We start from the raw sequence: 12474 nt of genomic DNA, 5'->3' as shown, positions 1-12474 counted from the left end.
AACCAACATCTGTGTGTTCATTTACCTTCTTATTTAGCCAGTGCCAGAGCTTGAGGACAGGGGGTAAGGTGAGAAAGAGAAGATAAGAACAGTGGAACATCATTAGAGAATGCAATAATAGTATGAAAAGAAAAGGAAGTCACTGAGGGCATGAGGAAGAAATTATGCCAAAGGAAAAACTAGAAAAAAAAATTGTAATGCATTAACGAAGTTTTAAAATCAAGTGAATGTAGTATTCCTTTAACATATACAATGACCGAAATGATGATAACCACAAGCTTTGTTGGCAATTCAACAATTAAAAATTCATAAAGTAACCTGAAAGCTCGGAGGCTTAAACAGTCACACCAAATTCCAAAGATGAGGGTAATAATTAAGATTCTTTCACACATCATGCGCCAAAAAGATTTTTAGTCCCTGTATAAACTGATCTATGTTCATATACAACATTTTCAGTGAACTTTGTAGTCGCAGCTTCATAGTATTAATTGTTTCACATTATTTTTCAAGAGTAAAGCAATTCAGTGCTCGTTTGGAACAGCGAACACCTGGCCAAAAGCAAATATATCTAAGATTCTGTTAATATTTGGTGCATTTCCTCCCATCCCAATTTTTAGGCACACATTTTTCTACTATAGATAATATCCCACTTTTTTTTCACATAAACATTACCTCATCTAAACCTCACAATATTTATCACTATAATAACTAATGCTAGTTAGTAGACACATAATCTGAAAATCAGTAGACGTAGGATTTAAGGCATTATTAGTGGCATAAACAGTATAAAGGCTAAAAAGCATAATTTCATCAGTGACTATAAATCTCTTTGCAGAGTTATCCCTAAAGAAGTCCACCCAATGCATGTTCAGACACATATTCAATTTCCTGTAGATGGACCATTTCAGAAACACTGGTCCAATCAATTAAAATTTAATAGAAACGTGAAAAATAGATTTATTCCCCAAAGCAGCAGCCCATATAGATTACACTAGAAAGAATATAATTTTAGCATCAATTATATTTAAATATTATTTGTGATAGCCATTTATTCTGATATGTATTGTTATATATAACAGAAAACACTGGTTTTATTCATTTTACTGTCTCTCTTCCTTAAGAAGGACAGAGTGGCATAAAATTGCCCCTGGAACTTCAACTGACCCAACTGTGGAGTTTTCCTAAACGAAGGGTTTCAAATACAAGCACAGGAGAATGCTGAAAATAGGATCTAGTTTCTATCCCTTCTGATAGTATGGTAAGACAAAGAAGTTAACTGAAATAAGAGTTACCCTCCTTAAACAGCCTGAAGTGCTAAATCTGCTCTAGTAAGATAAAGCTTCACCCAGCACCAAGGAGATGTGGTAAATAGGTTGAAATTTCTAAGAAGTCTTAGCTTCTTTTTTAAAAAGTTGAAAAAAATTAATATGAATACAAATAGGCAAATCACAAAAGAATAATATAAATAACCAATAAGCATACAAAAGGATGGTCAACTTCATTTTTACTTTTAAGAATGTCAAATTAAAACAACACTGAGATACTTCTTTTTACGAAACTAAAAAAGGACATTTGTTATCTTATCATATCCAGTATTGGCAAGAACTCAAGGAAATGGGCACTCTTATATGTTGCACTGGTGGGAATTAAAACTGGGAAACTTTCTGGAAGACAGTAAGGTAACACATAAGAAAACACATCCGCTGCATCTCCTTTGACCTGGGAGATTTCACTGTGAATCTGAAAGGTTTACTTCACCCCCCCCCCCACCCCCGCAACATGAACTCACACATCCTCATCTCCACCTACACTCGCTTCACCTGACAGCATTTCTCAACCTTCAGTCATGTAAGGAGCTGTAGAAGGAAATGTTTCTTGGCCTCTACGATGAAGCCCAGCCTGCACAGCACGGTACACAAAGACCTTCTTGATCCAGTCTCGTCCTTGACTCTCCAGTCTCCACTCCCACTAATCACCATTTCATATAACCCAGCCAACCATTTTCTTGGTGTTCCCTAAGAATCCTGCTCGGTGCCTTTGCACTGCTCCATCCACCTTGCTCTTCTTGCCCTGTCTACCTAATAAACTCCTACTTGGGCTTCAAAACTTACCCTGGCATCACCTCCTCTGTAAAACCAACAGTGAGTCATTTCTTGCTCAGTACTACCACTGTATCCTGTACATCCTTTTCCTCCACAAAGTATAAGAGCTAACGCTTACACAGAGTTTACATACACCCGGCCCTGATCTAGGAAGTGTACACATATTAATTCATTTAACCCTCACAACCACCCTATGAGGTATATGCTATTATACTCATTGCACTGATAAGGAAACCAAGGCACAGAAAGGTTAACAAACTCATTTAAGGTCACACAGCTAATGAGTAGCAGAACTAGCATCTGAAATCAGAGTTCGGATTCAGAGTTCATGCTCTTAACCACTAAGCCTCTGAATCTGAACACTCCCTCTGAATTTTAAGGGATTGCTGTCTCTCCACTAAACAGAGCTTCTTCATCTACTTTTCTGTGATTCACCTGATTTTTACCAGGACTTAGCACAATATCTGACACGTGGGAATTACTCCAGAAATACTCACTGAACTGAGCCACTACCCAGCTATATAATTTTAGGCAAGTCATTTAACCCTTCTGGATTTCAATTTGGTCCTTATAAAATGAGGGAGTTGAATGAGGTGTTCCATAAGATCCTTTTCTCCCATTTTTAAGAGGAAAAACTACTTAACACAATACTTCTTTAACTAAATCCATCCTATCCTTATATAAGCTATAATTTCAAACTTTAAATTTCATCATGGAATTAGACATTAAATGTGTCATCAAAAATTACAGTGTAAATACTAAATACCATGAAACAGAATACTTCAGACCATGAAATACATAAACTCCATTAGAACAGCCCAAATTCTTAAGATACAATACCTTACTATCGACTTTTAACAAGAATTTTCCAAGCCCGATAATCGGCCATGGAGCTAGAGCTTCCTGCCGCTCCTTCAGGAAGCGCTCCACCACCCGCCACCACGCGGAGCAGCGCTTCTCCAGGAAGTTCACAACTCCAAAGTGAATGATGAGCTTTTTGAGTATCCAGACTATAAAGAAATACATACAGAAACAAAATACAGATTACAAAATTATAACACAAAAAGGTCCTTGAATTTCATGTGACCTTTCTAAAACAGTAAAGCTAGTATTAAAATAAAGATTAACTAAAAAAAAAAAAATAGGAGGGAGAGAGAGAAACAAATTCAAGGTGTTCCACATTGATGATATTGGGACAAATAAGTTTTCACACAATCCCCACCTGCCTGGATACTATCTTCTCTGTGAAGTCTGAATCCCTGAAGAAGTCAGGGATTATTTCGCAGCCCACATAAACATAAGATACTCTGATCTTGAAGGTTCTAGTGACTGCACTCTTGGCCTCTCATACCTTCACCTTCCAGGGTAGAGAATTCTAACCCCTGACATGTCCCGATCTCCTTGGCTATTACAGCTGCTCTTTTCAAATTTTGTTCTCCTCCTTAGCTGTCTGATGTTTAGTGACTAGAAAAGGATAAGGTATTCCATTTGCATCACGATTTTCTACCACCACAGGGTAACATTTTCATCTGTGTTCCTGTTTCTCTACTTGATGCTGCTCTGCACATCTGAATCCTTTCCAGGGCTTGGTGGAGAAGTGGGGTGGGTACAAGCAGGGCTGTTATAAATGGCCTGAGGCCGTGCACTGCACGACTTCAGCAGGGACCATTCACAGACCACAGTATGAATGTCCCCCCTACAGCTGGGCAGGGTGGTGGCCCTTCAAGCTGGGGTTAAGCTCCCTGCTAAAGGCCGACTAAGAAGGTGGTGGGACTAGAAGGAAGTGTTACTTATCTGTGAGGGTTGCCTTGAAGTTTGGACTCTAGATAATTGACGCCAAGCACTGTAATTTCCCTAACTCCAGGGATTTCTGTGTCCTTATCTCTGGCCTTGTAACCTAACAATTCAGATTACTATTTTGAACCAAGAGCTCAGTGGTACAGACTGGTTCAACAATTTCTTCATTAGCTTTCTTAAATCTCTAAAGAGGTCTTAGGAAAGCTCCTACACCCCCTAGAATAAGCCTAGGGTAATTATAGGCTCTAGAAACCTTTTGAGCGCCACCGTGTTTCCGGCCTGCTCTCCCAAGCCCATGTCAAATTCCTATGATGGCCTGTAGGTTAAGAAATGACTAGGACAAATGTTTAACTCCTGTTAATGAACTTTAAAGAAAGGGAGGTTCCAACAGCAACTAACACATGATTTGCCAGCATAAAAGAAATCACCTGGCAAAACAGAAAGTACGGAACAATCCAGAAGAGCAATTTAAATTAAGCATTTCTATAAATTCCTTAATAGAAAGCAGGGCTATGGTATGTACTCTGTGTGACTTGCTTAATTACACCTGTATCTTGTTCCAACTGCCAAACAGAAGTTCTGCTTGAAGAATGCAAGAAGCAGATACAAATTTCAACCACTTATATCCCATGTTCCTGAAGGACAGGTACTACACAGTGTTCTGGTCATAACAAATCTTTAAAAAAAAAAGGTAACTATTTAATTAGCTGTCCAATTTAACGAGAATAAGAAGTTTGAAAACGAATGACCTAGACGGTAAATGGTCCACTAAGTTTAGACTTTTGGACCATGGTGGGAAAGAGGCTTCTAAAAATCAGACTGTGTTTAAATCGATAGTGAAAAACCTTCATAAAGGAGACAAGGACTAATCAAATTAGAAGGTATCTGGACGGCAGGATCCAGAGCATTCACTGAGGCCTTAATGAATGTGGCACAGACTATGACTGCAATAAGAGGAAAGCCCGAACAATCAGCAAAGTATAGAATAAGAGACTCTCCTACAATGCACCTACAAAACTCCTCCTTGCTCTTGCCAGTCTTAGAAGACAGCTTTAGAGAGAACACCACAAGAGAAGTGGGCCTTAAATTACCACGGTATTCAAGGACAAAGACCCAACTTAATGACGTATGGAAAGCCACATGATTCCATTTTGATACACATACACGTAATTCAATTTTCTATCAAATGAAGAATCAAGATTTTGCATATACATATTTCTTAAAACTCATATTTCCTTTGAATTAACAATGCAATGTAAAATGCGCTTCACTAAGAGCAGCTCGCAAAACTCAATCGTAAACCCCAAAACTCAAGATTAACATTCTCCTCCACAGAATCACGAATGGCAGAACAGTCAACTCCCCATATGGAACGACCAGTTTCTTATACCACACAAAATTGTAAGAGGCTAAACACATTTTCAAGCTTAAAAGTGAAATATTAAAGAAGTATCCAAGTAATAAATTTCCAAAATAATGTTGATTATCTAAATGCAAACATACAATTGTTTTATTCAAAAAGACAGGAAAATTATCTCAAATATTAAAATCTAAAAGAAAAAAAAAAAACCTCTTCGAAGACAGGAAAGATCCTAACTAACCCATTACCTGCAATGGGCACCGGCAGCAGCTGCACAATCCACAGGTTCAACCAGATCTGGACTCCAATGATGGCCCAAACGAGAGACACAAAGTAGATGTCGCTCGTTTTCTTCTTTCTAAGAAACGTTCCGATTTCAGGCCTTTGTCTGCCCAGGGTGGGTGACGGGGAGGAGGGTGAGGAAGAGGAGGACAGGGTTGGAGGGGGTTCTCCTCTGTCCATGGTTTCTGAAGAGGGAAAGAAAAAAGTCACCCACCATACTAGTTCACATTAGAAACAGTGATACAGAGCAATTCACTAGGCTACCCAATTTTAAGCCTTCAAAATGTATTCTGACAGTATAATTACAGTGGGTTCAAAAAGAAAAAAGATCTAGATGTATGTTTGCACATGCACTGGGAAATCTGTGGAGAATTACAATGCTGACAGTACTTAAATCCTTAATAGGGAAATTAAGTTTGTTGGGGGGTAGGGCTGGGGACGGGGAATTTTTTACTGTATACGCTTTACACTGTTCAAGTTTTTTATGTCATATATCATTTATTTATATATATTTATTTAAACAAACAACTAAAGAAAATACATGTCAAAATAGCTGAGAATTATAATTAGTCCATGAAAATTAATCAAACCATATAAAGCAACAAATACTAACATACAGTAGAATTCCTATATTTAAAAGTTCCTCCTCTTTTAATGTAACTTTATATTCGATGTGCCTATACACATTTCTGACACAATATGACTTTTCAGTATCATTTTACCAAAATGGAGCCAACTGCTCTTACAAGAACCCAGGACTCTGAAACATGTCTTTCTCTTAGAATGAGATATAAAACAATGACAGATTGCTGTGGGTGAGGAATTTTCAAATAAAGGAAATCAGACTGAATTATTTCACACAAGGTACTGTTCTCTAACAATGCGACTACTATGTTACATTTCCTAGTTTTACCGAAACATACTATATATATCAGAAATCATATAACTCCTAAAGCAATATAACCCAGTATACCCTATGATGATAGAAATGAGTAAGATCCTAAAACTTGCATTTTTGCCTTCCACAAAAAAATGTTAATGACAAAGTATATCATATTTCAGAAAGTCTAGAAAAAAAAAGAAACAAGAACACCCATAATCCCAACCCCCCATCTGCCTCAGAGTCTTCACATAGTTTTACACAGTTGCATCACGTTCCACTTACCCTTGTCCACTTCCTCCCTCCAGCTGAGTGTCAGCTCCAGGACAGCTAAGACCTCGTCTGTCTTATTCCCCCTGCACTGAATTCCTAGCACATAGAACAGTACCTGACACACAGTAGAAGCTCACTAAATATATGCTCAAAGAATGACTTAACTGTTATTTCATAATTTTCATAAGTGAGTGCATAGCAGCCTTCTGATTAGTATATCATCATTTCCTTAGTGTTTCTTCTAAAGTTAAATGTTTAGCCGTGAGTAAATTTTTACTACTGCTATAACTAGCACCCTGGTAAGTCAGCCCACCTCACCTCAGGTTTGAGGCTAAAGCCAAAGCTAGTTACAATATGCTTCTGTTGGACTTTATTCTCTGAGTATCTTTCTAATTTGGAAACTTCATGTTGGTGGATGTGGCAGACATGCAGAAGAATAGTAAGTCCGTAACCAAAACATCATACCCTCTTCATTCTGCAAACATGATTCACTGTGCAAGAAAAGTACTTTTTGGGGCTGGCCCCGTGGCCAAGTGGTTAAGTTCGCGTGCTCTGCTTCAGCGGCCCAGGCTTTCGCCGGTTCGGATCCTGGTCATGGACCTAGCACTGCTCATCAGGCCATGCTGAAGTGTGTCCCACATGCCATAATTAGAAGGACCCACAACTAAAATATACAACTATGTACTCGGGGGCTTTGGTGAGAAGGAAAAACAAAAAAGGAAAAAAAGAAAAATAAATTTTCCTACAGTCCCAAATGACTTCTTCTCAGCTGATCCCTTCCTTCAAGACTTTTCTATAGTCAATTCTTTGAGAAGAACTAACCAAAAATACTCCCTAACTCCAAAACCTCTGGCACTAATGGACCTCGTGGCACCGACCTTGTGGCACAGACAGGGACAGCCGTTTACATTCCTGAACTCTGTGTGAGCGCGGCGTGCCTTTAAAGCTGGTATAAATCTACCAGCTGGATCCCCCAGGAGCACTGAGTCCAAAACAACCAGAGGGCTCCGTTTTAATGGCAACAGTCAATATGAGCATGCGATGAGGCAAGCAAAGGAAACTGTGAGAAGAAGAGCAAGAAATGCCAAAGAAATGGATGACTTGAAGATGGAAAATAAAAGCCAAGAGAAAGAGATGGAGAAAGGGAACAACAGAAAGAACAACATGAAGAGTGAGAGCAAAACAGAACGCTGGAGGAGGACTGACAGAAGTAGAAGAAATGGAAAGCAAGAAAAGGATTCAATGGAGGAAAATACGGACAGAGGTAAACTGGGGACTGAGAAGAGAAAAATAATATGAAAGGAAAGTGAGAAAGAATAACAAAAGAAGAATAAGCATTTAAAAAAAAGGAAAAGATGAAAGATCAGGATATGAAACCTAAGAAGGTAAATAATGAAACACATGAAAAAAGGGATATATGACAACAAAGATGAAAGGCAAAAAGGTGTAAAAATAGAGATCAGAGAGAAAAATGAAGAACCAGTAAGTAGCATTTTGTGATGCTGGTGTCCTTCTTAATTTTACATCTATGTATATTTCATTTTCCAGAACGATTTTGAAGTCATTCCTTCATAAGGTCAGTCACCTGCAGGCTGGGCTGAGGGCTGGTCTTCAGTGCCCGATTCATACCCTGTGATAGAGATGGCCAACGTCGCTAGAGTAGAAGCTGCCATGGAGATAACCTGCCCTGGTAACTCTGCCCCTGGAAAACAAGCAGACATTTTTAAAACTTCTTAAAGCAAATGAAAAAAGTATGAAATAACTTACAAATTGAAACATAACCCTACGTTTTCAACAGCAATAAAACAAAACAGTTATTACTGACCCACTGGACCAGTGGTTCTTTGCCAAGGGAGAATGCTTAAGAATCAACAGGAAAGTCTCCTAAAAATGCAGGCTCCTAGACTCTCTATGTCTCTCTCTCATTTGGGAACTTCATGATACTGCATGTGACAGAGGATAGAAAAACACAGAGTGCCGCACTTCATTTTTTAACTTCACAGATTAATTTTAACATACATCTCTGCTGAAAAACACTGCCACACCCAGTCTGTAAGCTTCCTGAATGCAGACTGTCTTACCTTCCTTTGCATCACTAGCTCCTAGTACAGTATGAGACAGCCCATCCTTGGTGCTCTCAATAACATTCTATGAATGAATATGCAAACATATGGATATTATGCAAAACCACACAGATCTCGGAAGTACATAATTTGGCACAGGCAAAATCCACCGTTTGAAAATCTAAGAGGACATCATTACTTGTTTCATGTTATTTGTTTCTTGTTAAGTCTCTAATAGGTAGCACACCAATAGGTAGTAATCATTTGCATTAGATTCAAATAAAACATTTACCAGTCAATGAGGTCTGTTTGTAATGGTCAGTCTCTGACCTGCTATGGCAGAAAACAGAAATTAGCTCACACAATATCGACCCTTCAGAAAGTCAATGAATTTCAGCTCCAAACAGACTCCTTGCACCCAACAAATCCAAGGCTGGCCATCTCGCAAAGATAAGCAGGCCAAGGCACGAGATGGCTCTGGCGTAGATTCAGCCTCCAGGATCAAGAGCACTCATCTTGCTCAACTGTATCCTATCCCTCCTCTAAGAAATGCCTCTGTGACCTGAAAGAGCTTTATTCTTAGGCAATCCGAGAGAAATTCAAACTCACGATCTGGGAAGAAAGCAAGATATCTGCATTGGGACCTATTCTCCTGGGCTAAGTATCTAAGGTATCTCTTAGATGCCAAGAAGAGAACAAGGCTGAGAGAGAAAGACATGGTCTTTCATGTCTTACATGTTCTTATTTCTCACTGTATTGGATGCTGGGGATGAAGACACAGACCCTGCCCCCATGGAGTCTGGTACAAGAGACAGATATGAATTAAAGAACCACACAAACATGAATGTATACAAACTATGATGACTGCTATAAAGGAAAATTACGAGGTATTTTATGAGCTCCTAACAGAAGAAATCTCAGTCTGGAGAAGCCAGGAAAGGCTTCTCTTTAAGAAGCAAAAATGAAGCTGATACACAAAGAATGAGAAGGAATTAACCAAAGGCATGTAAAGAATAGTATTTTAGGCAGAAGAAAGTAAGCAGGAAGGCTGTAAGTGAAAAAGCTGGTGTGTTAAAGACAGTAAAAGAAGGTCATGTGTCTGGAACACAGACAGCGGGTAGGACATTGGTATTGAACAAACAAGGCTGCAGACAGCAAGCCAGATGATGCAAGTCACAGATGACCACAGGAAGGACTTTAGTCTTTATCCTAAAAGCAGGAAAGCACTGAAGAGTTTTAAACAGGATAAGAACGTCTTTTTTACTAAATTTTATTGAGATAACTGTAACTTCACGTGCAGTTACGTGAAATAATACGGTGAGATCCTGTGTATCCTTTATCCAGTTTCCGCCAATGTAACATTTTGCAAAACTGTAGTACAATATCATAATCAGGATATCAGCATGGATACAAGATACAGAACAGTTTAGTTTCATGCCACAAAGATCTCTCATGTTGCCCTTTCATAACCACACCCACCTCCCCATTCTGTAAATAAATGATCCGTTTTGGGATATAAAAACACCATTCTTGCTGTCTGGTCAAGAGCAAACTGGAGGGGACCAAGAGTAGGCACAGGGAGATAACTTACTGCAATATACAGGCAAGACACAACGATAGTATGGTCTGCAGTGGGAAAAGTGGCTGCACTTAAGAGACATGGAGTAGTCAAAGCAGACTAGACTTGGTGATGAACCAATAAAGGGAATGAAAGAGATGATGGTATCAAAGATTACCCCCAAGTTTCCAGATGATGGTTAGATAGATAAACATGCAGGGGAAATGGATAAAGACTTTGGCCATATTTAAATTCTTTTTAGACTCCCAGATACAAGTTTCAAAAACAAACTGACTACACCAGAAACCAGACAGGACTTAGCTTCTTGTGCACGCAAGAGAGATTTCTCAGGCTCCACTCAAGAGCAAAGGTTGGGAACAATGAATGATAGCCTGGGACAGTAGAGTATAAAAAGAAAAGTAACGGTTCCAGTCAAAATTCAAAAAAATCAAAGTACTCTGTCTTATATAGGATTAAAGACCAGTCAAGGATTCTGAATTACTAAACACACCTCTTCATAAGTAATTTAATGAAGTGTTGATTCATCTTTGAGAGACTCCAAAAAGTCAGTCCCGGGACGGTTTTTAAGTAGCTCCAAAATAACAAGATCAATTTGTAGATCCCCAAATATGAACTTTCACTTTGGCTGCATTTTGACACATTCCTAAACTCCCGCTAAGCATTCATTCACCAAACAGGTGACCAGGCTACACACTGAGATAAGAGAGTATACCTAGTCTCAAGTTCAGTCTAACACTTAAACACTTGGATACAACTCAGTGTGTTGAGAGCTAATGTAAAGGGAAGTATACAATATTTGGGGAGCACAGAGGACAGAAACCTAACCCACACCTCGGAGATCAGGGAAGGGTTTCCAAAGGAGCTGTCTGACAAGAACGGTAAAAGATGCCATCCTTTAAATCCTTTTAAACAAATTAGTCTATCTTGCTAACAATCTCCCTATCCTGGGGAGGAGGGGAGAGGCTGGTGTCTTAGAGGGCAGGGGTAGAAAAGTTTTCCAGGAAGACAAAAAAGCAGGCGTAAAGACACAAAGGCAAGAAAAATCAGAGTGTGCTGTTCAAAGAACTCTAAGAAGTCCACGAAGGCCAGAACACAAGGTACAATGAGAAGAGTGGAGAGATAAGAGGATGCAGAGGGACAATGGAACCAGAGAATGGAAGGTCTCATATTTACTGTGCACAGAGGAAGGACAATCCAGTGGCTGGGAGCACAGGTGAGGAAACAAGACTGCCCAGGTTCAAATCTCAGGTCTAGTCCTTACTAGCTGGAGGACCATGGGCAAGCTACCTATAATCTAGTGACCTTAGTCTCGTCATGTTAAAATAGGGCTTATACAAATTCCTACCTCACGTGATAATCAAGTGAAACGATATGTATTAAAATGGTTAGAACAATGCCTGGTATGTAGGACTCAATAAATGTTAGCTATTATTATCATCGTAAACTATAAGGAGAAGCCACAAGCACTCCTACAGTGTTTCTCTATACCTCTCACCCCCTTTCTACTTTATATTATAGCCATTTCCCTAAGTCTTATCCCCCTTAGTAGACATTTTTAGATCTCCCCACAGAACTACACAAAACATCTTACATGCAGCAGGCACTGAAAGACTTGAGGAAAAGTTAAGACCAATAAATTAAACCTTCATGACTATGCCTTAAAGACTAAAACTCTTTCTCCAACTTGCTGATGTCACTAAAATATACAATAAATATTCAATAAACCTTACCTAAATCAATGAAAACTATGCAACATCATCCTGGTTAATACACAAATGATTCAGTAAATTTTTATAGCACCTGAAACTTCAAGAAGCAATGAAAGGAATAGCACGCACAGAAAATCAACCAAGAGTATTTGAGAATCATGGATATAAGATTTGGCAACTGCTCTTACTTATCCAACAGATATGCACTTTAATGACTTCTGATATCCTTCTGCACTTCAAAAACCCCGAGGGTTCGGGCAGAGAGATGATAAACTAGACAGAAGAATGCCAGGACCGAGAATCTAGGCAAAGCCATGGTCCTGGAAAAAAAGGCCCAGCTAAAAATAGGCACACAGACAAGAGAACATAATCTTGGGATCCAAGAACTATAAACAAAAAAAGGAAAGAGCATCCAAGGTTTCAAGTGTC

The 12474-nt window shown here is 39.0% G+C and overlaps 1 protein-coding gene across 5 annotated transcripts in view; it reads right to left on the bottom strand.

The window, feature by feature from the left end:
• The window catches only part of TMEM245 (transmembrane protein 245), a 91580-nt gene that overhangs the window by 62090 nt on the left and 17016 nt on the right, over positions 1–12474 (bottom strand). For 2 of the 5 annotated variants that reach the window (XR_011506296.1, XM_014834455.3), the window contains exons 4-7: positions 8280–8396; positions 5508–5726; positions 2943–3112; positions 26–49 (exon numbers count right to left, since the gene is read on the bottom strand). Coding sequence is in view for 3 of the 5 variants with exons in the window: in XM_014834455.3 (XP_014689941.2) it covers positions 26–49; positions 2943–3112; positions 5508–5726; positions 8280–8396 (530 nt within the window). In the remaining 2 variants the exon portion in view is untranslated. The remainder of the gene's footprint in view (positions 1–25; positions 50–2942; positions 3113–5507; positions 5727–8279; positions 8397–12474) is intronic. The other 3 variants (XR_011506297.1, XM_070519070.1, XM_070519071.1) reach the window with 2 other exon arrangements.

Source organism: Equus asinus, chromosome 10 (genome assembly GCF_041296235.1).
Source record: "Equus asinus isolate D_3611 breed Donkey chromosome 10, EquAss-T2T_v2, whole genome shotgun sequence".
Taxonomy (NCBI): domain Eukaryota; kingdom Metazoa; phylum Chordata; class Mammalia; order Perissodactyla; family Equidae; genus Equus; species Equus asinus.
Note: the sequence above shows the minus strand (reverse complement) of the source record. Positions and strands in the feature narration are given on the sequence as shown.